This window comes from Thrips palmi, unplaced genomic scaffold (assembly GCF_012932325.1).
Source record: "Thrips palmi isolate BJ-2018 unplaced genomic scaffold, TpBJ-2018v1 HiC_scaffold_17, whole genome shotgun sequence".
NCBI lineage: Eukaryota > Metazoa > Arthropoda > Insecta > Thysanoptera > Thripidae > Thrips > Thrips palmi.
In genome coordinates, this window is record NW_023144626.1 from 172,137 (window position 1) to 198,438 (window position 26,302).

The window sequence follows — 26,302 nt, forward strand, 5'->3', positions numbered from 1 at the left end:
TTGGACATTACCAAAATCATTTTTTGTGTGGAAAAAAAGAGGAAGTGAGAGACTGGCTGGAGAGTTAGGAATGAAAAGAAGTGTCTTGAATTCTGTGTTCATAAGTAACTCTTGTAATTCCTTTATTTTAAAGTGCATTGCATTATGGTATTGGCATCTTCTTGCACTGAACTGATTTCTGGAACACCTGAAGGGCAAGTGTCTGCAACTCTGCAGCCTTCTTCGATCCTTTTGCTGGAGGCTTGTATTTACGTATGATTGGGTCGTCCAAAGCAACCCTCAGACATTTGATCAGAAAGCAATATTGCTCCTGCAACAGATAAACAAAATGGTAAACTCTCTGCTGAACGATGAGCTTCTAACCTTCCTCATGAAGTTGTTGTGCCTGCGCTGCCCTCACCTGAGTCTGCACCATGAATGGCCGCTGTTCTCTCAGATTCAACACGACACCAAAGACATCGATTTTCTTCTTGCTCTTCAGGCACTGCAGCAGAATGTCCAAAGCTATGAGGGTCCCGGTTCTGCCGACACCAGCGCTGCCGGGAAAACAAGAGGAGGTTCAATAACAGCTGTTCCGCACGGTGTGCGCTTGTAGCGCGCCTGCGAGGTAGGCCACCGTCTGTCCCGCAACACACTCTTGTGGAGACGGTGGCCTACGTTGCGCCTGACGTCCCAAGGGGCCGGGTAGGCTACCGTCCCCACACCGGTGTGTTGCGGGACAAAACGGTGGCCTACCTCGCAGGCGCTACAGGCCACGCAGCAAGCGGTGCGCACGGGCACGACGACGGGTGCCAGCAGACTGATTCCGAAGAAATATTTCGTCGCTCTGTCTCTGTCGCACCCATGGAGCGTCCTGTAGGGGTGCGAGAGAGACGGAGCGACGGAAAGACTCTTCGGAATCGCTCGGCTGCCAAACTTGAACGGCGAAACCACGCGTTTGTAGCGTTCTTGTGTGACTACAACGTCGGCGTCAGTTTACGGAAACAGAGCGCAACTGCACATGCAAAACCCAGTGTACCTGCAGTGCACCACCATCATGCCGGGGAACAGCACGGCCTGGCGGCGCAGCGTGATGCAGAACTGCAGCACGTGCTTGGGGGACGCGGGGCAGCCGAAGTCGGGCCACTCGCGGAAGTGCAAGTGGTTGACCAGCCGCTTCTCCGAGCCCTGCAACAGCAGAGGATCAACAGGATGCAACTGCAGCACGTGCTTGGAGGACGCGGGGCAGCCGAAGTCGGGCCACTCGCGGAAGTGCAAGTGGTTGACCAGCCGCTTCTCCGAGCCCTGCAACAGCAGATGATCAACAGGATGCAACTGCAGCACGTGCTTGGGGGCTACTCGTGGAAGTGCAAGTGGTTGACCAGCCGCTTCTCCGAGCCCTGCAACAGCAGAGGATCAACAGGATCCAACCGCGCTATCACGTGTTGCCCTTCAGCGTACGCCCATACACGGCTCACGCTAGCGCCTGGGAGGTAGACCACACATTGAAAAAAAGTCTAGTTAAAAGTACCAGACTGCTCCTAGTTAAACGAGCACTGGTAATAATAACTACAAACCTTGTATTTTTCACTAGATTGTCAGTTATTTCTACGAGCATGGCCGTCCTTACTAAGGAGACACTTTATCCCGGCGGGCACTCACGATTGATCAGGATTGGTCTCATGCCATTTCGGGACCGGAAATACTAATGCAAAACGCGACCGACCGGCCGTACAAAGAGCAATGCCTTACCCTGGTGGACCGGGACACTAATGCCACATTGCGCGCCGAAACGGACTTTTAAAAGAATTTGGAAAAATGAGCGAGCCAAAGGGGTTCGCTGCACCACTCTTACCGTATTGTCTTGGATGTTTGGCGAGGAGGTAACGACTTTCGTGTCAGCCGGATTACGGATTACCCGGATTACCTCCGGATTACAAAAAAATTCCTGGATTACCTCAAAATTTCCCCGGATAACCGAAGTCGTTGCCCCCTCGATGTTTGGTTTGTACCGCCCACCTTGGTCATGACGATGGTCCTGAGCGTGTAGAACAGCAGGTCGTTCTGCACGCAGCACGCCACAGACAAGTCACCCCACGTGTAGCGGTCCTCCAGCTCCGGGTAGTACTGGTGGCACTTGTTCTGCGGAGGGAAAGCGAGCCCTTCAGTAACGTGAGAGGTGTGCGAGCGCCACCCACACTGTATGGAGTAAACTGTGAATTTACGAAGGTTCTCAGCTGAGGTACCAACCTAGGTTGGTGAAGGTTCCTTCTGTAATTCACGACGGACTCTTCGTGAATTTGTGCAAAATCATCGTTAATTTGTGAAGAATCTTTGTAAAATTACGAAGAAACCGCGAAGTGACAAAGAAATTTCGTAAGCTACCAAGAATCTTTTTGAATTTGCGAAGGTTCCTTCGACATTTTTTCCAGAGAGATATTGAATTTTACAGTGCATCAGTCCGAGACCGCGCCACCGACTCACCTTGCCGTCCTCCGTCAGCTTGGTGAGCATCACCACGGTGCGCACGTTCTGCTCGTACACCATGAACCAGAAGTCCTTGGCCGTGTTATCCTTGGGGCCCTGCGCCGCGATGTACTCCGGCCATCCCGAGAAGCCCTGCACGCCGCAGAACGATCGCGGGTCATAGTTTTATCACACAGGAAGGCAAAAATCCAAAAAAATCCACTTGGAAGTGAGTCCGACACCCCAGCCGGGCTTGGATGCAAGTGCTAGTGCCACGCCATTGCCCAAAAAGGGTCAATCAAGTGCCTCACTAGAGGATCCGCAGATATTTCCTCCAAAACTGGTTGTTCAGCACCTTTTCAAAAAATGCTCCCTCGTGGTGTGTAGGGTTGCCAGCTCGGCTGCCAGCCTCAATCTGCCGGACCGAGAGGCAATTTTTCGAGAGTAAAGGAAATATACTGTTGGCAGGCTGTGGCTACCCTTTCAACACGGGTCCGTCGTCAGAATTTTTTGCCTATTCACGTGACATCGCGGCACCTTCTTCGTTATCACCCCCGAGACGGATCAGCCCCGCCCACTCACCGTGATGTGAGATGCGTTGATGTAGTTGGAAACCTCGTCATCCTCCCCGCAGTCGAGCAAGCGGACTCTGTTCTTGTCGACTGTAGCGCGCGCCGAAACAGGGAAACGAAAAAATAATTCAAAACTGCGGAGGTGGAGGGAGAGCAGCGATGTGGACGCATGTGAAGGAACTCACATGGAATGACGTTGGAGTATCGGTTCTTGGAGGCGTTCATGGGCAAGTGCCCCACCCTGCTCGGCAAGCTCGCGGCCACCTGGCTGCTGAGTGCGCACAGGGCCTCGAACTGCCTCAGCAGCTGCAACATCCGCATTTATTTTTTATTTGCACAGGGGAACTGAAAATGAAAGAGTCATGACCAAGACGAAAATCGTGGGTGAGCAATTATCTACTACCCAAATTTGAGTGAGAATTGATGATTCATCGTTCAAATTAGGGTGATGAAGATTTCCCCACCCGAATTTGGGCGATAATACTTAGTTTGTGTAAACTTCTCGAGATAACAGGCACCCTTTATCGCCCAAATTTGAGTAATGAAACCCTGATCAGCCAAAATTCAGGCGATACAATAAACCTCACCCAAATTTAGGTGATAAAGCGAACCTCGCCCAAACTATAGTATTGGTCGAGATTCTTTCATTCTCAGTGAAATCGAAAGCAAAAGGAGGGGAGCGTGGGCGAGGGGCCACTCATGCAGTGGCGGATTCAGATGCAGCTCGGGGGAGGGGAGGAAAAGTATAGCTTTTTGCCTACGTACAGGGACAGAGTAGCATGTTTGCCAACGTACAGAGGCAAAGTTTTTCTTCTTTTGCTTAAGTACATGCAGCGGTAAAATATAGTTTTTCGCATCCTTTCGGGCGGCCATCGACTAGATTCCTCACCGCGCCTGGCTAATCACGGAAAAAAAGAATTTGTTGTGACAACGAAAATGTATGTTGATTTTGGGATAGCTAAAAAAAGTTGTTGGGCGTACTACCAATTTGTTGTCAGAACGAACATTTCGTTCTGACAACGAACTATATCGTCAGGAGTACTAAACACAATAAAAATGAATGTTTGTACTCCTGACGAATAATTTGTCGTGAGAGCAAAGTGTTCGTTCTCACAACAAATTTATAGTACGTCTAACAACTTTTTTTTTGCTATCCCAAAATCAACATACATTTTCGTTGTCACAACAAATTCTTTTTTTACGTGAAGTGTACCTGGGGACAGGCGATGTCCTGGGCCATGTCGTCGTAGAGCTGGCGGAACTGGCGCTCCGTGATGGGCTCCGGCACGCCGGCCCAGGCGCGGTCCATGTTGCTCATGTGCCCCAGGGACCCGTCCGGGCGCTCCGCCCGTTCCGCGCAGTGCAGGGACCGGCGCATGCTGGGCTTGCGCTCGCCGCCACGGCGCCTGCAGCGGCGGCTGCAAAAGCGACAGACAGCTTCGCACTCGAGGGGGTATGCGCTCTCTGAACCTGTGTACCGACTATTACGCTATTCCGCTCTATTACACCACAAATTAATCGGAATTTTGCTAAAAACGGCCTAAAACACCCCAAAATTGATAAAATTTTGACAATGTCTGCTGTTACGCGACTACTACGCGTATTATTACGCGTGCTACTACAGATAGAGTGAACCGACTATTACGCGAGTGCATACCCCCTCGTTCGCACTCAAAGACGACAAGCGTGCGGTTTGATTCCGAGTCTTTTTCGTTGCTCTGCCTATACCGAGCGCCCCATGACTGCACTGAGAATCCAAACGCTATGAATGTAGCGTCAATTGGTGCAATGCAAAAGCGTTGCACATGAAGTGCAATGCCTCCCCTCCCATGCATTAGTTTAGGTACTTTTCGCGAAGCATTGCACGTAAAGGTGCAATATGGCTGTGCCATTGCACGTGTGGTGCGATATCTCAGTGCATTGCACCACGTGCTATACTCATAGCGTTTGGAATCTCAGTGTTCAAGAGAGACAGAGCGTCTTTAGGAATCCGTCTGCAGTTGAGGATTGTGCGAGGGGAGCAAGAGGCGACGCTAGGCTTGCACTGGTAAAACGAAAGCTAGGCTTAGCGTATTACCAGTGCACTGGTAATACAGGCATGCAAACAACGCCGTTAAGGGCATAACAGTGTCTTTCACGCCTTTAAAGCCAGGGATTTATGGCAAAATTTCTATGCCCTTCCATAGGCATTACATTATTACGTCCTTGAACTTATCCGTACCCCTTCCAAGGGCATCAACAGTTTTCCACCGTTCCAAGTGAGTAAATCGTTCGCCTCCTGTTACAGCATAATTTTCATGTCTTTGTTTAAGCAGTGTACAAACGACGCTAAGACCTTCACCCTTCTTAAGCGTACTACAAGTACACTCCCCCATCCATTGATTGGAGGAAAGGAGTGCATTTATTTTTTACGCTTCAAGAAGGGCGCTGTGTGGCGAAGCCTTAAATTCCTTTACCACTCTTTCAAGTATTTGACGAAAAGGGCCGTGTTGACGATCACCAGCGGAACTGCGATGTATATAAGGTACATCAAAATGCGCTTGTCGTCTGGAATCAGCAAAGTAAGAATGCATCAAAGAAGTGAGCTTCAGTGTTACCAAATATTCCCATAATTCACCATTGCCGGGAGGGTTGCTAATATTCCCATGATTCACCAGTGACAGGAGGGTTGCTAATCTTTTGGGCAACTTCTCGAGAGTAACTACCAGTAGATGTTGCCCAGAGCAGTAAGGCTGGCAACCCTTTGGATGCTGATGCATCGAGATTACTTGCGTGCTATGTGGCAGCACTCTCTGAGAGTCAGAGGCGTGCCTGTCTAATTTACCACTCACTAAAGTCATGTAGTGTAGTGAGTTCCCAGTGAGTTCAGCCATTCTTTCTACCTGCTTACAGGCCTACATATAGGCGTTTTTCAGGTGAAATTATATTAAGTTTAAGTTTAGGCGAACTATTGCGAATAGTACATGTATTCCACGTATCGCAAAGTAATACAACTTCTAATTATATGGTATTACGTGTATTTCAGGATTGATATCAGTAATACAGAAGTATTACAGGTAACAAAGTATAGCCTTTATACTCGGGAATACGGGGAATACATGGTTATACACGAGAACACAAAGCGGTGGACGGTGTGCTAATTACACGAAACCCCTGAACAAAAGTGAGGCTCCTTGGTGGTGTCTGGTGAAGCGGGCACACTAAATGCTTACGGACTTTTTGTACACTAGTTTGACGTATTTGTTCCGGTCGAGGGGCAAACAACTTCGTCAAAATTTGTGCACCGTTATTTCAAACTCACGTTATTTCACTTTATTTCAATGTTATTTCAACGTTATTTCGCGTTACTTCACTGTTATTTCATCGTTATTTCAACGTTATTTCAGCGTTATTTCACGTTATTCCACCGATATTTCACGTTATTTCACGTTATTCCACCGATATTTCACGTTATTTCAAGGAAAATGTACACCAAAATTCAAGTTGTTTGCCCCTCGGTTCAGGTGTAAGTTATGTACAACAATTTAGGTTTAACTACTGAAGCACAGCACAATAAGGAAATATTGTCCCTAATTTAAATAAATGTATCAAATTGTACATGGCTTACATTGTGCACAAATACGGCTACAATCATGGACAGTAAAAGTACGTAAACACTTAGTGTGGGCTTGCCTGCCCCTCCAGTGCCGCCCACGGTGACGGCCACCAGGGGCGCCGTCACGATGATCCTGGGCACTGCGATGGCGGCCTGCACGTGGACGGAGTACACCTTGCCGGGCGTCAGGGGCCTGTTGCAGAACAGCGCGGCGTCGTCGCTGTCGTCGCTGATGTTGCAGGCGTTCTCGCTGCCGCCGATGATGAACGTCACGTCGGTGGCATTCGTACCTGCAGTCGGAAATATCAGAATGAAATGGGCCCCTCCTATGAAAACCACGGTGCACCTCCTGGGATTCCCAGGAATATCGGTCAGTGTCCAGTAAAATCTCAGGAATTGGTCAAGCCCCATAGGAGATGTTTGACCTTGACCCTCCTAACTCACCAGGGTGCTGAGAAACCGTAGCTCGCCGGGGCTGGCAGGGAGACTATCGAAACAACCTAATAGGTTTTGTGTGAGAGTTAGGATGGTTTCCCAGCACCTCGACAAGTCGAGGGGTCCTATTCAAAAGATCTTATCTGGGCGTTCCCCCAAGACAATCTTATCTTAAACGCTGGCGAATTTCACTCACTTTGACGATTTGTGATGGGAACGAGAGAAAAAGGAATTTATTTCTGCATGCACTATAGGTTTCTTTGATCTTTCATCTTCATATTTCAGTGAATACAATCAGAAATTATATTGATTTGTAGCTTATCAAATGATCAAACTGAGCGAAATTTGCCTGCGTTTAAGATAAGATTCTCTTGAGGGAAACGCCCAGATAAGATCTTTTGAATAGGACCCCTCGAAGTGTCATAAAGCGGCAAGAAAGTTTTACAGTGCGCTCTGCAAACTGTCAGCCTTAACAACAAACCATTGGGGTGTGTAGCAAATTTCTCGTTCCACGTGGCTAAAATTATTAGTGCACCAACCTTTGAATGGATTCCAGCGCTCGGCAGTGGCCCTGAAGGGCCGCTCGAGGCTGCTGATGGCTGCGCCCCTGGTCTGCTCGGCCTGCAGGGGCAGCTCGTCGATATCGCATCGCTTGCTCAACTCGCTCTGGCCCTCTGTGATGACGATGCGGTAGTAGTCGGGGTTCCTCCAGGACGAGAGGAACATGCTCTTGGAGAAGGAGACGGCCACCTGCCCCTCCTTGCCCGCCACACACTTCGCGGACACGCCGGAGTCGTTCGCATTCAGGCCTGGTGCAAGGAAACGAGCAAGGGCACTGAGAATGAAATCGTCGTAACCAGGACTCGAATTTTGACCAACGTAATCCTTTATCACCCACATTTGGTTGCGAATTATTTTGTACATTCTAAGCACTTAAGTACACTGATAAAAAGAAAATGTGTGCACATTAGTGCATTAAAAACTCAACCCTCGATGCGTCGGCATGAAAATGCTGTTTTTGTCACTTGCGCATTAACTTCACAGCCAAATCAAGCTTCACCCTTTTAGATGCGCAGTAATTTTCCACACTTGGACGTGTTGAGTTTACAATGTCCTCACTTCAAGTGTACAGAGACACAAAGCCCATAATAGGACCCTCTTTGTCATGGTCCAAACGTAGAGGTGGAGAGTTCCACACTTGAAGTGAAAGTGAGGAGACGACTGCAAACTCCACACTTGAAGTGTATTGACTGCAAACACCCCTGCAGAGACTGCAAAGTCCACGCCTCTGCAAGTGTGGAACTACACGCTGCAAAACTTACCAAGTCTTTTGAGCAGGCTACAAACTATCAAGTTTGTTATACGTTCGTAAATTACGAAGTATTTTATTTGTAAGCTTACGAATGCTCGAAATACTTTGTTATAACAATTCACTTTCTTTTGTAAGTCCCAAAATAGATTGTCAGGTTTTCAGAGAGTCCCCACACTTGGTTTCACAGCGTAGCCAACACCTGCCGATCGTACCGAGAAACGGTGTGAGGTATTCCTGTCTGCCAGACGTGCTCTTCTCGGCCTCGTTCGTCACCGTAACGGTCACCTCCAGTGTGGCGTTCATGGAGTAGCACCAGTCGAAGCGCCTGTCGTTGAAGGGGATCTTGAAGCAGCCGTCCGGGCACATGTACTGGAACGGATTGCAACGGGCAGGAATGCTCTGAATTTCACAACGCCATATCTTTTGAATAAATTATACTTTAAACAAAATGTTGCCTTACGCCCTTTCACTTCACTCTACCATCGGCCTTGCCAGGTGCACTCTTAAAAGCCAAGTCTTGTCTAAAAAGATTAGTCTACAAAAAATGTGCTTACAGCGTCCCCGAAGCAAATGAAAGGCATTGTAGAATCACTCTGAGAAAAAATGACGGTAAATCCTGGATAATGTTTTTGCCAAACTTTACCGTACTTCAAAAACCAGTATCCTCCGTACAGTCTACAGTATTTACCGTACTTGTTTTACAAAATATTCCGTAGTCTTTTAACAGTAGTTACCGTTCTTCCGTACAGTCCATGCCGTAGGAAGGACCAGATCTGGTCCCAACAAAGGCCGCTTCCAAGAAGTGTCCACATCAGGATCTTGAAAAAAGGGGGTCGACCGACTGAAAAATTTTATTGCACCTTTCAATAGGTCTCGTCAAGACCTTTCCAACGAGTGGTCGGAAGAGGGGTCCAGGAGTCCGACTTCAGCAGTTGCGTACATCAGGAACTTGGAAAAAGAGGGTCAATCGACTGAACAAAATTATAGCAGTTTTTGATAGGTATTAAAAGTACGGGATTGCCGGGTAAAAAAGTACGGGATTCCCTGTAAAAAAGGTACGGTGTTTCCTGTATAAAAAAGTACGGTATTGCCTGTAAAAAAACGACGGAATTGCCTGTTAAAAAAAGTACGGTGAAGTCTGGAGTAATCAGTACAGGATTTACCGCGATCTTTTCTCGCAGTGATTGCTTCGTATTATGAAAAATCTCATTCAACAAACGTTAATGAAAGCAGATGATACTCGTTTGTTTTTTTTTCTACGGGGTAGTATGGGCTCATTCCAAAGATAGTATTTAATAGTTTTAGGTGTATGTTTTAAAGCAAAGGTATCATCTGCTAAAAACTGAGTCCTTTGTGCCGTGGCCTGCACCGCCGCCGCGCCGTGCCCGTTGGATTGCGAGCACGCGGTGCATCTGCGCTGTAGCGGGGAGGGATTGTCAATGTTGCGCGCAGGCCCGGCCGTCGCGCGCCAGAAGGGGGTGCCATTGTCGAATTCCGCGCAGGCTGCGGCGCAGGCAGGCACAGCCAGCCAGCCAGCCAGACGCACCATCCCGCCCCGGCAGCCAGCCCCCATTATATTGTTGGGATATGCACTTGGTTTTTGGACTCTGGAGTAAAAGCTAGCTGACACCTTTATATGTCTTGTAGTTGTAGTTTAAGGTATGTTTTTAAGAAAAGGTATCATCTGCTAAAAATGCTTCGTAAGGATTTCCTTCATAACGCGAAGCATTTATTCATGGATTTTGCAATGCATTCGTTTTCTTCGTAATACAAAGCGATGTTTTGTAGCTTTCTTATTGCGGGGATAAGGTACGATGAGGTATTCCTGAAGACCTTGGGCTGTCCGCCGCCCTTTTGCCCTCCCTCCACCACCCTCTTCGCCCTTCGCTCTTTGCCTCCTCCCTCCCCCCTCCCCTCCTCCTCCTCCTCCCCCTCCTCCCTCCTCCCTCCCCCTCCCCTCCTCCCTCCTCCCTCCTCCCTCCTCCCTCCTCCCTCCCTCCTCGCTTGGCCCTTCGTCTTACCGGTTGGATGCTGTAGCTCTGCGTGATGGCGGGGTAATGGCCTTCGCCGTCCTCGCTGATTATCGTCATGCTCACTTCGTACCGGTAGATGGATCCGCCGTTGGCCTCGCAAGGCGGGAACCCCACGATGGTCAACACCGTGGCGGGCTTGTTGTCGCAAAGCACTGTACCGTCTTTGTCCACGATCTCGAAAGTGATCGGGCTGGGCACTGCCGACGACAACCAGGCAGTTTGAAACTTTCAGACAACCCACCGTTGTCTGTAGACTGATCCCGAGAGTCTTTCTCGCACCTGACGCCCCATGAATGCGAGAGAAACAGAGCGACGAAGACGACTCTCGGAATCAATCTTTTGCGTATGCATTCTTGCACTGCGAGTAATAATAATAAAGGTTGTTGATCTCCATTTAGATGCAGCTGTTCTGTGCCCTGAGAGGTTCCAACGTAACTGGGGATACAGGAGTAAATAGTCACTACATTTCAGGGGGGGATAAAATGTCGGGAGTTGATCCCTGGACTCGGGGAGTTGGTGCAGACGTCTCTCTCTGCACGCTGTTGACCCCGTACGTCATTGAGTTGCATCAAAATGTCACAACCTTCAGTTTTTCTCGTATTGTGTATCGCAGACTCACCCTTGTATGGCGTTAACATATTCTTGCCGCTACTTTTCTGCCCACTGGTCGTCGCCTCGACCGTAACGATGAACCTCAAGCCGCCGGGCAGGAAGTGGTACATTTCTCCGCAGCAGTGGTTCCCGGCGGAGGCGAAGAAAAGGTACTCGTCGAGCACACCCGGGCAGGCCGGGTCACGCGAGGGAGGGCTCGTCACGCTCCAGGGCATGTAACTAGAAACGAACCAATTCAGTAACGCATCAAAAGTCCAAAACAAAAACCGACAAAAGAAGTTTCTGGGATTCCCAGGTGGGTCCTGGAAAATATGTTCCACTTTTCAGGGCGGACCTTCGGGTGGGGATCCGAGATATTGCATTTGCTGGGAATGAACACTCCAAATCGAAAGGCGGTGCACACGTTCTTACAAAGGTGGTGCAGAAATTACTGCCCGTTACGTGCCCTACAGACGGGTGTACCATCCTAAATGAACCCTACAGACGGTTTTAAACAAGCTAGGGCCCGCCCTTCCGTCGAACCGAGTTGCCAGCTCCGCTTCGCTGCGCCGGCAACTCGGTTCGACAGGGGGCCGGCCCAGCTTGGCCTGCCGGCGGCCTTTTCTCGGGCCTTCGGCCCTCGCATCAGACCCAACTTGGCCAGTCGAAGGCCCGGGCCTTCGGCCCGCTCGCATCACACACACCGTGAGCGGGTAAAGCAAAGTTATCGATGTACCATCGTGACTTAAGCCCGCCCTTCTATTCACAATATGCAATAGTCCTTACACTTTTTACTCCAACTGTCCTTAGAATATGCCCATTTCATTTGTCTCTTCGCCCTCATTCCGAAAATACCCATATTTGCCATGCTCCTGCAACTCCTTGCAATAGAGGCACAGCAGGAGCGCAAAACGAGTCCGTCGCACTTTTTCCCATAACTCATGAAGGCGGGCTCCTGGACCCCCCTTCCGACCCCTCGTTGAAGAGGTCTTGCCAAGACCTATCGAAAACTTAAGTAAAAATTTTCAGTCGGTCGACCCCCTTTTTTGAAGATCCTGATGTGACTAATAGACGAAGTCGGGCTCCTGGACCCCCTTTCCGACCCCTCGTTGAAAAGGTCTTGCTGAGACCAATCGAAATCTGCAATAAATTTTTTTAGTCGGTCGACCCCCTTTTTTGAAGATCCTGATGTGACTGATAGACGTAGTCGGGCTCCTGGACCCCCTTTCCGACCCCTCGTTGAAAAGGTCTTGCTGAGACCAATCGAAATCTGCAATAAATTTTTTTAGTCGGTCGACCCCCTTTTTTGAAGATCCTGATCTGGCCAACTTGTTAAAGCGGCCGATGGGGTCGGGACCAGGTCCATTCATCTTGTCTCGTCGCCCCGATTCCAAAAATACCCTTATGTGCCCTGCTAGCACCAATAATGGCGGAAATCCCCCTCCCGGTCATGTAAACCATGATGCACCTGCAGCAGCCCTTGTGCGACCCGGACGGGATTTGCACCACCGGATTATTTGTTTGGACGGTACTCCTGAAGTACCCTCCAAATCTGGTTACTCTAGCTCAACTCCTTCCTTGTACACAGACGCCAACAACAACAACAACAACAACAACAACAACAACAACAACAACACACAGACACAAAGGCAAATGCATAGGCCCTCCCCCTATTTTTTGAATAGAAGGGCGGGCCAAAAAGCCGTACACACCCAGAAAAATGGTTTCTTGAATCAAGTTTAGTAAAAGACTTGATTTTTTTGACTTGAAATTTAGGCTTGATTCAAGTCACTCCATCTTGTTTCAAGACTGGTCGAAAACAAGTCCGCGCCAGACTTGAACCGAAATTCTTGCTGACGACCCCCAAAACGTGACCATCATGTCACTACAGGGCCGATGCTAGTGGATCCCATCGGACCCTACCCACGCGCGGGTCTGCTTCCGAACTACCCTAACTGGCGACCGGGGCTGGCCCCGCGAGCGGACGGCAGGACAACGCGCGCAGCGCGCTCTTGCGGCAGCTGGCGGAACCACGTCGGGCGGTGACAAGGCGCCAAAGTCGTTCCTGTGGTGACCATCTAATTCAGCCTGTCGTTTTCTGTAAGGAATCGTCTCAGAGTCTGCTATTTCAATTACTGTGTGGACAAGATCTAGCGGGTGATGGTATTTAAGGGCTTAACGTCTGGAATTAATCCCAGACGCGTATTTCACCGCAGGCTCTATATTCAAGTCAACGATAGCCTTGGCTGCTTCAAGTCAAATTTCTTGAAACAAGCCCTAACGGAACAAGGCCATGATAGACTAAGAACAGATGTGAGAAATTTCAAGTCTAAAAAATCTTGAACACTGTGTCGCTATCAAGGCTCCATCGTGCCTAAAACAACAAAAAATGACTTGTTTCAGGCTTCTCGTGGACTTGTTTTAAGTCCGAAATGACTTGACCCACGACAAGACGAAACAAGGCAATATCTGACTTGATTCAAGTCTTTTCTGGCCTTGAAGCAATCAAGGCCCAGTTACCCTTGTTTCAAGGCCAGCCCGACTTGATTCAAGACACCTTTTTTCTGGGTGCAGGATATTACCGTCAATGATGTGCCCTCGCAACGCGTCCACACCGATCCGCACTCTCCGGAGGAGGTACAAAATATGACCGCCAATTTCGTGCCCTTGTTGCGATGTTGACAAGGTGGTAAATCTGTCGAAGGGTGGTACAAACGGTCTGAAAAGGGTGGTAATTTTTGTACCACCTCCGCAAAGATGGTAAAACCTGGAGCCCGCCTTTGGCAAAATTACCGCCTTTAGAGGCCTTTACCGCCCGTGAAGAGTGGAAATGTTACCGCCTTTCGATTTGGAGTGAAGTTTCTGTTTTAATTTTGTTTTTTGTTGTTTTTTTTATCTTGAATTGGAGTATACCTGACATGTATCAGGTACGACGTCCCGAATTCACTGAATGAGTCCTCCCAAGAGACGGTTCCGGAGTTGTCTATTTCTGGCAGTCCGATGTATCCTTGAGGGACGAAAGAGGCATTGTGACGCATGTTCCAGTTAGATTATAGGGTCCGAAGGGAGCCGGCACCTACCCCCAGCCCCATCCTATCCCTCGCTGGTAAAGTCCGTAAAGAAATACGCTCTTTAGGGGATGACATTAAGATCTAGTGTACTTATAACATCTCTCAAGCCTTCCTAAGAAAACCATCCTTACTTTGTCAGGGCGCTAGACGACCATGCTATAACTCGCCGCGGCGTTGATGGTTTTCTTTCTTAGGAGGGGTCGGTCTATAGCAGTGCACTTGACTACACTGAGAATGAAAGAGTCACCACAATCGCCCTTTATTTGGGTAACTCGCGACGCTCGCGGGGGGCTCCGCCCCCAGACCCCCGCATGTGTGGGGCGCATACCGAAGTATTTAAAGTAAGTCCGTGGTGACCAGAGACAGATTCTCTAAGGAAGTAAATGTACTGCTTTTTTGGGGAGGTCGATTTAACTGCTTTCGACCACATGTTGAAGCTACTCTTAGTGCCGAAAAAGATAGCTTGTATCGCATTGGCTACGGTGGCAGTCAATGGGTGCATACAAGGTCCGCAAAATATTGAAGACTGCTTTGACAAGGATAAGATCTGTGTTCATTTCAATGAGTGAGTTAGTGAGTGAGTCAGTAGGATGGGGGCTATATAGGTTCTTGATGGATGGTTTTGAGGATGTTGCCGGTGACGGGGACCCGATTGCGGCACAGTTTCGGAAATGTCTCGACCAGACCTACCGATGGGGCGAATAAAAATTTTTAGCCGGTCGGTCCCTTTTTTCGAAGATTGACCGCATTTTGTTGAACAGGCCTATTTAATCGTTTTGAGGATGTTGCCGGTGGCCGGGACCCGATTGCGGCACAGTTTTGAAAATGTCTCGACCAGACCTACCGATGGAGCGAATAAAAATTTTCAGTCGGTCGGTCCCCTTTTTTGAAGATTGAGTGGATTTTGTTGAATTTAGGCCTATTTAATCGTTTTGAGGATGTTGCCGGTGACGGGGTCCCGATTGCGGCACAGTTTCGGAAATGTCTCGACCAGACCTACCGATGGGGCGAATAAAATTTTTTAGTCGGTCGGTCCCCTTTTTTGAAGATTGAGTAGGTTTGCTCGGAAACGGTGAGGAATTTGGTCCCCTTTTTTTTCAAGATTGAGTAGGTTTGCTCGGAAACGGTGAGGAATTTTCAACTTTCGGGATTTTTCCCGATCTTCTCATAAAATTTGGAATCGAATGGAAAAAACCGCAAGTCTCTACGACCACTCCCTGACCCCCAAACATTTCTATGAGTGAGTGAGTGAGTGAGTGAGTGAGTGAGTGAGTGAGTGAGTGAGTGAGTCAGTCAGTCAGTCAGTCAGTCAGTCAGTCAGTCAGTCAGTCAGTCAGTCAGTCAGTCAGTCGGATTGGGGCTATATAAGTTCTTGACGCACGCACCGTTGCCCAAATTTGGGTGACGAGCCCGCGCGGTGACCAAATTTTGGGCAGTCATAAAATCGTCGCCCAAATTTGGGTAACGTCGTCAGCGACGCCGTGAGGTCCCCGATGACGCTCTTCCAGGGCCACCACGATGACCCAATGGGGCGTTGAGGCCTCCGGTCATCGTGGTGGCCCCTGAAGGACGTCATCGCGAACCTCACGGCGTCGCCGACGACGTTACCCAAATTTGGGCGACCAAACGCCTGTTACCAAATTTTGGGTGATGAATTTTTCGTCACCAAATTTTGGGTAACGAAGTTGCATCACCCATTTAAAGGGTGATGGTGGTGACCAATTCATTCTCAGTGCATGTATCCTTAAGAAAGCACACTCTCATCTCATAAACTAAATGAATGGCGAGGGGTGAATCATTAATGTACTCATGTGTACAATACAGATCGGCCTGTACTCAGTGAACTCGGTGTACTCACAAGTTTAGAAAAAGAAGAATTAGCTCGCTTTACACTGCAAAGCAAGTGGTAAGTTTGCTTGCCACAAATTTGGCAAGCCGTTTTGGATGCCAAAATTTGGCAAGCTTTGGTCGGAAATCTCCACAAGTTTGCCAAGTTTTGGCAAGCTGGGGAGTATTTCCGGGCCAAGGTTGCCAATTTTTGGCATTCAAAACTGCTTGCCCAATTTGTGGCAGTCAAACTTACCTCTGGATTTACAGAGTGTACACGATTAGGCGTTGTGTATCGTATAAACCGCTAAATAAAGCCAAAAAACGTTTTAAAAGGTGAAATCTATGAGTAGTAAAAGGTGTACTCACCCGTACTCATGTATTCACGTGTCAGAACACTAAGTGATTCGCCCCTCGATGAAAGGAGCTTTCTCGTCCAAGTACACTCCTATCAATCACACTGCTGTACTTGGCAAGTACACTCCTATAGATGTGTACTAAGTACACCGTATATTTTGTAGAGAGCCTTCCACGCCCCATAATGGCGTAATGAGGTAATGCCTTGTGAAAAGAGTATTGACCTTTGGCCTAGAAGTACTCAATTCCAGCCCTAAGGGTATACAACTATTCACGCCACTCCACGGGCATAAAACGTTTCCGCTCGGTAAGGGCATAGTTTTGATGCCTTTGTTTCATCACCTCTGCCCGCTGCTGCAGCTTTTACCTCCATGTTCCGCGGTAGTCGTGAAAAAGGTGAAATCCGAGCAGCTCGACTGGGCGCCGACGTCCCGGCCAACGTACTTGGCTGTGCAGCCATAGTACGTGTTGGGCGTGAGTCCGTCGAGCAACACCGCCGTCTTGATGGCGTCCTGTCTCTGCGGCAGTCTGATTCTGGCGACGAAATCGGTGACGCTTGTGGATGCAGGAGAGGGGGGAGTACCGCACCAAACCTAAGCGGGGCAGGATTTCACTCATGTATGGTAAATCTCTGTTGGATTGGGAGATGCCACTAGTTTGGAGTTGTCGTAATAATTTGGACCGGGATGATGCTCCAATACACTCTCTCTAAAAGTTTTAGAGTGAAGATTCTCTATATTGCGGGGAAAACTCTCTTTATTATGGTGGTGCAGCTGACTTTAAAACATACCAATGAGACTTCGCTGTACCTTATAGATATTTTGACGAATTTAGTTTGTTTTATGGAGAAAATCTTCAGCATAATATGGTGATGAAGCCGCAGCTTTTCACCGTATGACATTCGACAGTGTAGATCGTGCATTCTGACCTGACTGAATGCTCAGATACAAGACTGAGCAACTAGGACCGACTGACATGACGCCTTGAGACTGCCTTCTAGGGGGCCGTGGCCTGGCGACGGCACCAAACCACAACTCGATCGCACTGTACTACAAGGTAGGTTTACGCCAGGCCGCGTCTTGTCGTAACAGGCTTCGCGATGTCTCGCTGCCTGTTCCTCCAATCCACGCCTGGCGTACCTACCTTGGCCTGCGGCGCTAGCCTGCCTTCTGCAAGCAATGCTTGTCCACCGTCGGTTACTTCTAATTTGTTGCATACTGGGGGACTCCACCCCCCAGCCCCCCTTCATTCTAGATAGAGTTGCTTCATCTACAAATTACACGATCTTGACCCTTGTAACTTTTTAACTTGCCGAGGCTGGGGGGCTCCGCCCCCCAGACCCCCCTTCCATCAAAGCAGGAGAGATCTGCCTGCAGAAACCTCGATTTTTCGCCGTTTTTAGGTGTTTTTCGGCTATAAAAACTGAACGACTTGAGCTAGGATCGTGAAATTTCGCGTGTGCTGAGCCAAGAACATACCTAATAAGCCTGCAAAATCTCAGCCAGATCGGCCGAGTCGTTCAGGAGGAGTAGTGCACACACACACGCACACACATACGCACACACGCACGCAGACAGAAAATGTTTTTTAACCCCACAGGAGTAACGGGCTTCGCTATCGCTCAGCCAATAAAGATTGCACGGAATGCCTGCCTGCTACCCACCTCCAGGTCAACCCCTCCTTTACATTCACACCAGGCCGGCACCGGTAGCGTCGGCCAGTTCAGCAGTGCTTGCCGCTTGCGCACGGTGACCGCGGTGCCAGCATCGGGTTTGGGAAGGGCTGGAAGAGGAAAGTAAATGCACTCACTGCAAATCCGGTAGCAAGTTTACCAAAACTCTGCAAGGCTGGCCCTTAGCGCACGAATGAAAGCTGAGATCACTGGTGCAAATCAACTCAGAAATTTTCAGATACTTTTGCATATCAGAACATTTCTCATGTCTGACTTCTGATGTTTTTTCGGACACCTATGGTCTCTTTTTCTGATGTCTCTATTCTGATAACCTAAGAAAGTGTTAAAAAAACAGTTCTTATAACCTCTTTCTGATAAATAATTGATGTTATCAGACAATACTCGGAATCTGATGTTTTTGTCAAGTTATCAGAAAATCCAGCGTTTATCAGAAAATTTCTAAATTGGTTTACACCTGTGATTCTAAAAACCCATTCTGACATTGATGCGGCCTGAGTTCCACAGAATGTCAGAAAAAGTTTTCAGCTTTCAGAGGTGCGCGAATTTTGATCAGGATTTCGACAGGTACTCTAGATACTGAAGAGTGTGCATGGCATGCTCCCCCAGGGAGTATGTCACAAAGCATGCTCCATACTGGAGTGTGCTTGCAAGCACACTCTTCCCAGGAGCATGCTTGGCAAGCACGCTCTACGAAGGAGCATGCTTGGCAAGCACGCTCTACGAAGGAGCATGCTTGGCAAGCACGCTCTACGAAGGAGCATGCTTGGCAAGCACGCTCTACGAAGGAGCATGCTTGGCAAGCACGCTCTACGAAGGAGCATGCTTGGCAAGTACGCTCTACGAAGGAGCATGCTTGGCAAGCACGCTCTACGGAGGAGCATGCTTCCAAGCACACTCCAGGATAAAGCGTGCTGCGTCGCTATTGCAAGGCTCACATGAACGAAGAGGCATGCCTTCATCTTGGAGTGTGCTTGCCAAGCATGCTCCTCCGTAGAGTGTGCTTGCCAAGCATGCTCCTCCGTAGAGTGTGCTTGCAAGCATGCTCCTGGGAAGAGTGTGCTTGCAAGCATGCTCCTCCGTAGAGTGTGCTTGCAAGCACACTCCAGGATGGAGCGTGCTTTGTGGCATACTCCCTGGGGGAGCATGCCATGCACACTCTTCAGTTAAGAGTGTGCATGGCACTAGAGTATCCGTCATTCTGACAAAATTGACACGAGGAGTGGCTCACCTATCCAGGCCGTCTGCCGCGCCGGCGGCCCGTCGTCGTCGTTCTTGTTGCGCGGCACCACGGTCATCGCGATCTGGGTCGGGATCCAGTACCCGATCGGTGCCGGCATGTCGGTGCAGGTTTCAGTGGCATGCCGCACGATCCACGGCCCGTCGTCGTAGTCCGCGTCAGCCTCGCCCGTCTCGACCGCCGGACAGAAACTGCCGTAACTGTGCGGACGAGCAGCTCGATTAAAACACAGAGGAGCTCGCCTGGATGGCAAATTTGAAAATAGAAACTCAAAACAATTACTCGATGGGAGGGAGGGCTGTCTGCTGAGAGGGGTCGACCCGCCATGATTCTGGAAAGAAAACAATTGACAAAATGGTGATTTGTTCGAGCCTTCTAAAGTTGTGGAAAACAAACGACAGGAAATAACAATTCTCCTCACAATGCCATGCGACTCTTTGTGTTAGGAACAGGCGCGGATACAGGGAGGGGGGGGGGGCTAGATAGCCGCCTGAAAGGTAGGCAGAAAGTGCTCCTTTGCCCTCTCCCCCCATAGGCCACCTCTGGGTGCGCCACTGGTCATAAATGATGCAATTCTAAGCACATTCGATGGTGACATAATTTGGTGGCCACCAGGCGGGACAAATTGTGTTCTGTAGGCGTCGGCCAAAACGTGTGAGCAGGCGCGAAGAAAATCGTACCACAGTCGGAAAGGCTTAAAATCGCATAAATCGGGGGACAAAAACGACAAAAAAATGACACACTGAATTTGTTTGGTCGACGCCACTTTGTATCCTCACCTTTTGCATGACAAGGGCCACACATCGGCACGCAGGTCTCGTCGCTGTCGGTGGTTGTCGTGGCTGATGCAAGCGAAGTAAGCGGGGTGGGCGAGTTAGGCAAGATAGGCGGGGTGGGCGTGGTTGGCGGGCTAGGTGCCTCAGGTGATGTGGGCAGTGCAGTTGAGGTAGGCGCGGAAGGTGGAGCATGCGGGGTGGTTGGGGTGGGCGAGGTATCCAGGACAGGCGAGGTATCCAGGGCAGGCGAGGTATCCAGGGCAGGCGAGGTATCCAGGACAGGCGAGGTATCCAGGGCAGGCGAGGTATCCAGGGCAGGCGAGGTATCCAGGGCAGGCGAGGTATCCAGGACAGGCGAGGTATCCAGGGTACGAGGGGTACTCGGTGAGGGATCCAGGGTGGGCATCCTGGAGCTGCTGGTCGTGGGCCAGTGCCCCGCCGCGGTCGTCGGCCCTCGCAGCATGGGCACGCCGGCAATGGCCCGGCGTTGACGTATTGATCCCGACAGCATTGAACTGCAGATTTTGTAGTCACCACTGCTGGTGGTGGTGATGGTGGGGAGCTCGGAGGGAAGCTTGGTGGAAAGTTTGGTCGGCAGCCTGACGGGAAGCTTCGTCGGAAGCGCGGTGGGAGTCTTGGTGGGAAGCTTCGTCGGATGCTTGGTGGGAAGCTTCGTGGGAAGGGCGGTGGGAATCTTCGTGGGAAGCTTCGTGGGAAGGGCGGTGGGAAGCTTCGTGGGAAGCTTCGTGGGAAGGGCGGTGGGAATCTTCGTGGGAAGGGCGGTGGGAATCTTCGTGGGAAGCTTCGTGGGAAGGGCGGGGGGAGTCTCAGAGGGGGCGGCCGAGGAAGACAGGTCGTCGTTCGGGCTGTCCGTTGTGTCTTGGCACTGGCATGACGTTTCCAAGGGCTCCAATGTCACCTCGTAGGAGCTCACGCACGACGGCATCTTCAGTGGGCGGTCCCAAGATGCGCAGATCCTAGCCTCGCCCGACGAGAGCAGGCTCGTCCTTATTTGCAGATTTATCGGCTCGCTCGGTACTGTGCAGAGATACGGGAGTTAGAGCTCCAGAGTAGCGGTCCATACAGAGCTCAACAGGGACGGCCTACTGTGTGTAATCATGGTTCAACAACGCGTCTTATGGGAGACAGCCACGGTAAAAACGGAACCTGGTTTTCCCAGGACTCCAGGTGAAGGCATAGGTGATTTCCAGGGAGTTCCTGGGAAAACCAGGAACCGTTTTTACTGTGAGTAAAATAAACAAGGTAGGTTTACGCCAGACCGCGTTTTGTCGTAACAGGCTTCGCGATGTCTCGCTGCCTGTTCCTCCAATCCACGCCTGGCGTACCTACCTTGGCCTGCGGCGCTAGCCTGCCTGCGGCAGGCAATGGCTTGTCCATTGTCGGTTATTTTTTAACTTGTTGAATGCTGGGGGGCGGAGCCCCCCAGACCCCCCTACATTCTAAATAAAGTTGTTTTATCGACAGATAACACGATCTTGACCCTTGTCACTTTTTAACTTGTCGAGGCTTGGGGGCTCCGCCCCCCAGACCCCCCTTTCTCCAAGACAGAAGTGATCTATCTGCAGAAAGCTCTATTTTTCGCAGTTTTTTAGGTGTTTTTCGGCTATAAAAACTGAACCAGTTGAGCTAGGATGGTGAAATTTCGCGTGTGCTGAGCCAAGGACATACCCAAGAAGTGTGCAAAATCTCACCGAGATCGGCCGAGCCGTTCAAGAGGAGTAGTGCGGACACACACACAGACAGACAGACAGACAGACAGACAGACAAAACTTTTCAACCCCACTGAAGTAACAGGCTTCGCTATCGCTCAGCCAATTACGGGCTAGACCACACGCAGGCGTTCCGATAGCTCCACCTCGTCCTCATCATCATCAGCGCTGCTTTGCCTCAGCAGACCTCTAGCGTTCGAGTGGGTAGGAAGAAAAAAAGGAAAAAAGAATCACCAAAGACCACGACAAAAAAAGGTCCCAGTCTTCTGCGGTGCCCAAGAACACGAAACATTCACCGTGACATCATAGGCGTCAATTTGACAAATTTTAGTCAACATTTTGGTGAATAAAGCGTTATTTTGATGTCTTGTTGACATCCTTTTGCCTGCTTCGGAAGCGTTTCGTGTTTCTTCACAGTTAAAGTTTTTTTTTTAAAATTTAGCAGTAAATATGTTGCTAACTTTTTGAATGACCAAAGTTGTCTACAGATGAGGTAAGTTGTTCACTGATGACTTACGTTGTTCGTGGACAAGATGTTTACAAACCAGGAGACAGCCATATAATTAGCATCAATTTTGATTGCCGATTAAGTCACAGACAGTAGAGTCCGGGCCGTTTGTATACAGCAAAAGATTGTTTTAAAACAGCATAAGTCAGAAAAATAATTGGCAACGAATTCGTCGTTAAACACGAAAACTTGTTTATAACAACAGCGTCGTCGGGATTGGTAATTGTGTTGTTGTCATGATCTTTTAAACAGTATTGGAGAAGGTAGTACAGTCTTCCGTGGATGTGTCGCTCGGTACTCACGGTCCCCTGGCATGGTGACGCTGACTCTCTCCACCTGCGGCGGCCCGGTGCCGTCCAGCTCCATGGCGTTGCGGGGGAAGGTGAGTGCCACCTCCAGCCAGTACGTGATGCAGGGCTGGTAGCGCGCGATAATGGCCTCCGAGGTGTGCGCGCCGTCCACCCAGGTGTAAGCCGTCTCCACGCCATTGTCGTACACGATGGACCTTACGGAGTAGCCTCGGACGCAATGCTCGAACGGGGCCGGCAGCTTGTCCCACGGCGGCGGCACCCAGGTCACTTTCATGGCCGTCTCGTTGACGGGGGTGCCGGTCACGGCCGTCACATACACACTCTCTGTGGACAATCACCATGCGGTACGGCAAAGTAACACAAGAGACTGCAGTGGTGTGCGGGGGGCAACCACTTGCGAAATCCTTGATTGACCGAAATCTTGCGCGAAATCGGTAGAAATTTCGTGAAATCCCTTCAAAATCTGGTGAAATTGAGTGAAATCCCATCAAAATCTCGCGAAATCTAGCGTATTTTTGATGTGAAATCCTGCCAAATCTTGCAAAATCCCTATCTTTGAAGAATCCTGTATACAAAAAAATTTCAAGTGGTTGCCCCTCGGTTGTGCAGTGGTGCAGATGCTTTGAAACCGAATCGAATCAAAGCCACGTTCGATTCTATTGACAATCGAAACTAAAGTGTGAAAATTTCCGAATCGGATTAGTTTGAAGCAGCCAAAGCCGCCTTTTGAGCACCACAGTTAGACATCCAATTAGACTGTAATCGAATCGCATCAATTGTGCCCTGATTCAATTAGGTTCGATTCGGAGAAAGTTTTCAACACTTGATTCGATTTGGAGAGGCCGCTTCGCACACCACTGCCACTGCACTGCAAGCGCGGCACACACCATCACTGCCGTCGAAGGTGAAGACGTCGATGGGTCGGCCCTCCACCCGCACCAAGCCCCCCGACTCGTCGAAGGCCTTCACCGAGAACCTGTAGGTGGTGCACGGCAGAAGATCGCTGACCTCCGCGTGGGCCTCGGAGCCGTCGAACTCGTTCCAGAAGGACACCATCGAATCGTTGAACACGTCGAGAAACTGGCCGTTGTCCCAGACCTGGATCAGGATGGTGTAGTAGAGCACCTCCTCGCGCATCCAGTAGATCTCGACGCTGGTCCAGTCCACGCCCTTCAGTAACACTGTCGGTTCGCCATCGGAACGTGGCCTCGGAGCCAGCGCTGCGGCAGACAGAATCGTCGTCGTTGTTTATGGGTGCTTATAGCGCATCAAGGATTTTCGTTTCGAATCGAATTCGTGTCGAATCTTAAATTATTTTTCGAATCGAATTAGAATCGCCCCACATGGGGTACCATGACCACCCCGTGGGGCACCATGACCATCTTTGGCCCAAGAAGTGTACTTTCTACCTGTATTCTCATTGAAATTTTTTATATCGCTGTCCTTACCATCAGGCCAGTCAACTTAACTAAAAAAGAAACACTCTAAAAACCTCCGAAGTTTCAAACGTTCTAAGATGCTTTAAAATGGACGGTTTAAAACAGTGAACGCTCTAAGGCTTTCAAATTTCACATCCAAAGCTATGACATGGGTTAACATTTTATGTGTGTCTTGCTAAGACGAATCGAAATTCGTATGCAAATTTCAATTCTGTAAATTTTAAGAAAATTATCGCGGTTACTACACTGCAAACAAGTTAAATAAATGCTGTTTCTCATAATGCCAGAGCCGTTTTGGTGCAAAGTAGCCACGGATCGCTTTCGCGGCCAACTTTTGCGGTTTGGAGCTCAATTTAGTGCTAGAGAAACTACCATTTCGAGTCTCAGTTTCAGAACCATTCTTAATCCTGGTGATTCACGATTTGTGACTATCTATTCTGCAGCAATTATTCAATCCCTATACATTTTCTGAAGCAAAAAGCAAATTTTCGACGAAAATAAATCATTATTGGACCAAAAAATGAGAAAAAACACTCAAATATGTATGGTCATGGTGCCCCACTAAAAAGTGGTTGCCCCCTTGGCAGATGTAAAGTTAATTCGCGTTTATTGCAAAAGTGAAACGTTAGCGCGCACTCCCAATTTCCTTGCAGTCATAATACTGAGAATTTTTTCGTTCGTAAAAGCGGTTAAAAGTTACTGAGACCCCTTCACCTTAGATTACTACCTTCTTCGCTGTGCTGTCCTTAGCACTAATAGTTTTGTGCGTACGACGAAGAAAAAGCCAAGGAAAAAACCGAGTGGGATCTTGAGAGTGCGCACTTAGGTAGTGGTTTCAGATTTTACAAAACACCCTTTCGGGACGTCCAAGGAAAAGGTGATTCGAGACGCACAATGGCTCGTCTCGTCATGTTTTATAAAGTGAATCATCTTACGTGCGAAGGCAACAGGAAGGCTTAGCAGTGCACATGCCAGGGAGAGCCGGACACCGCAGCGCCAACCGGACCCTGTAAAATCCCGAAAGTCAGTCGGATGCGCATATACCAAAGTTGGATCTCGAAGTTGGTTTCCAGAGGAGACGGGCACCGCGCGCTCACCATGCATGGTCATGATGCCGAGGTTGCCATTGCACTGTGCGCCCGCTCGGTGCTTGATGCCGCCCTAATGCCGCCCCACCCCCATCCCTCAGTGCTCGCCGCCGCCATGCCGCCGCCGTGGCCGGAGAGGCTACGCCACTAGTCACGGGCGTCGAGGGGGTCGCGGGCGGGACTATCGGAGTGGGACTGTCGAGCGATAGGCCTTCGTGGCGCCATATGGCGGCAGTGGTTTTTGAGAGTGTTGTTGCCGCGACGCCACCCCGACAGGTGTGCTAGCAGACTGGCTCACCCGATTAACTAACAGCGAAGTCAGAGGTAATGGGGTGATCCCGAGCGAGAAGGGTCCAATCTTCACAAGGGGACATATGTGAAAACACTCCTAAAATGAGTTTAAACTGTAGAATTTTCCTCGGCCAGTGATAAAATTGCGGACACCAGTGGAACCGATTCAGTCGAGGGGGAAACGACTTCGATTATCCGGCGTACAGCAAATTGATTTCCGGATAGCCAGAAATTTCGAAGAAATCCGGGGAAATTCTGAGGTAATCCAGGCAAATTCTGAGGCAATCCGGGCAAATTCTCAGGTAATCCGGGGAAATTCTGAGGTAATCCAGGGTAATCCGGCCTCATCCAATGGTAATCCACACTGTGAGAAAAAAGTACGGAACATGTCTGGTCAATAATTTGCCTGGACCGTCCGTACTTGCCAACTACGGAACGTTCCCTACTTTTCTCCGTACCTCCGAACTTTATTCTTCTGTACCATTTCCGTACAAAAGTACGGATTTTTTTACAGGGCAGAAAATTTTTCGATGTAATCCGGAGGCAATCCGCGGGTTATCCGGGGTAAACCCTATCCGATGTACTCAAAATTTCTCAGTCGTTTCCCCCTCGGATTCAGTCCTTCCTCGGGGAACGTGCACTCAGGTGTCAACTGGGTTGCCTATGGTCGACTTTCCTCAGGGCTGTCAGGCAAGAGGGTTGCCTACGATCGACCAGTAGGGGAGACCAAAAAGAGTTTCTCTCCAGGGGATCCAGGGAAGTTTCTTTCCAGGGGATTCAGGGAAGTTTCTCTCCAGGAAAGTTTCTTTCAAGAAGAGTTTATTTCCAGAAGAGTTTCTCTCCAGGAGAGGCTCTCCCCACACACTAAATGTTTACGTACAATTTAGAACGAGACATCACAGATTTTTGTGCAAAAGAACTTTTTGTGCAATTTTTTAACGAAAAAAAAAATGCACACTTTCCCCCATTTTTGAGCAAAATTGCGCACAAA

The 26,302-nt window shown here is 49.4% G+C and overlaps 1 protein-coding gene across 1 annotated transcript; it reads right to left on the reverse strand.

Moving 5' to 3' along the window:
* Positions 1 to 16: 16 nt before the first annotated feature.
* On the reverse strand, positions 17 to 25,145 carry LOC117643371. Its single transcript, XM_034382218.1, has 24 exons — positions 25,030 to 25,145; positions 24,868 to 24,939; positions 23,381 to 23,713; positions 22,485 to 22,817; positions 19,948 to 20,982; positions 19,451 to 19,499; positions 19,160 to 19,368; positions 17,902 to 18,020; positions 16,606 to 16,831; positions 13,897 to 13,990; positions 11,012 to 11,223; positions 10,381 to 10,589; positions 8,572 to 8,728; positions 7,587 to 7,856; positions 6,690 to 6,902; positions 5,474 to 5,564; positions 4,231 to 4,435; positions 3,203 to 3,323; positions 3,028 to 3,107; positions 2,464 to 2,598; positions 1,999 to 2,121; positions 1,019 to 1,167; positions 401 to 536; positions 17 to 310 (listed from the first exon to the last, which is right to left on the reverse strand). Exons 1-24 carry the CDS (start codon positions 25,040 to 25,042, stop codon positions 143 to 145), a joined length of 4,752 nt encoding a protein of 1,583 aa, XP_034238109.1. The 5' UTR covers positions 25,043 to 25,145; the 3' UTR covers positions 17 to 142.
* Between the last annotated feature and the right edge of the window lie 1,157 nt (positions 25,146 to 26,302).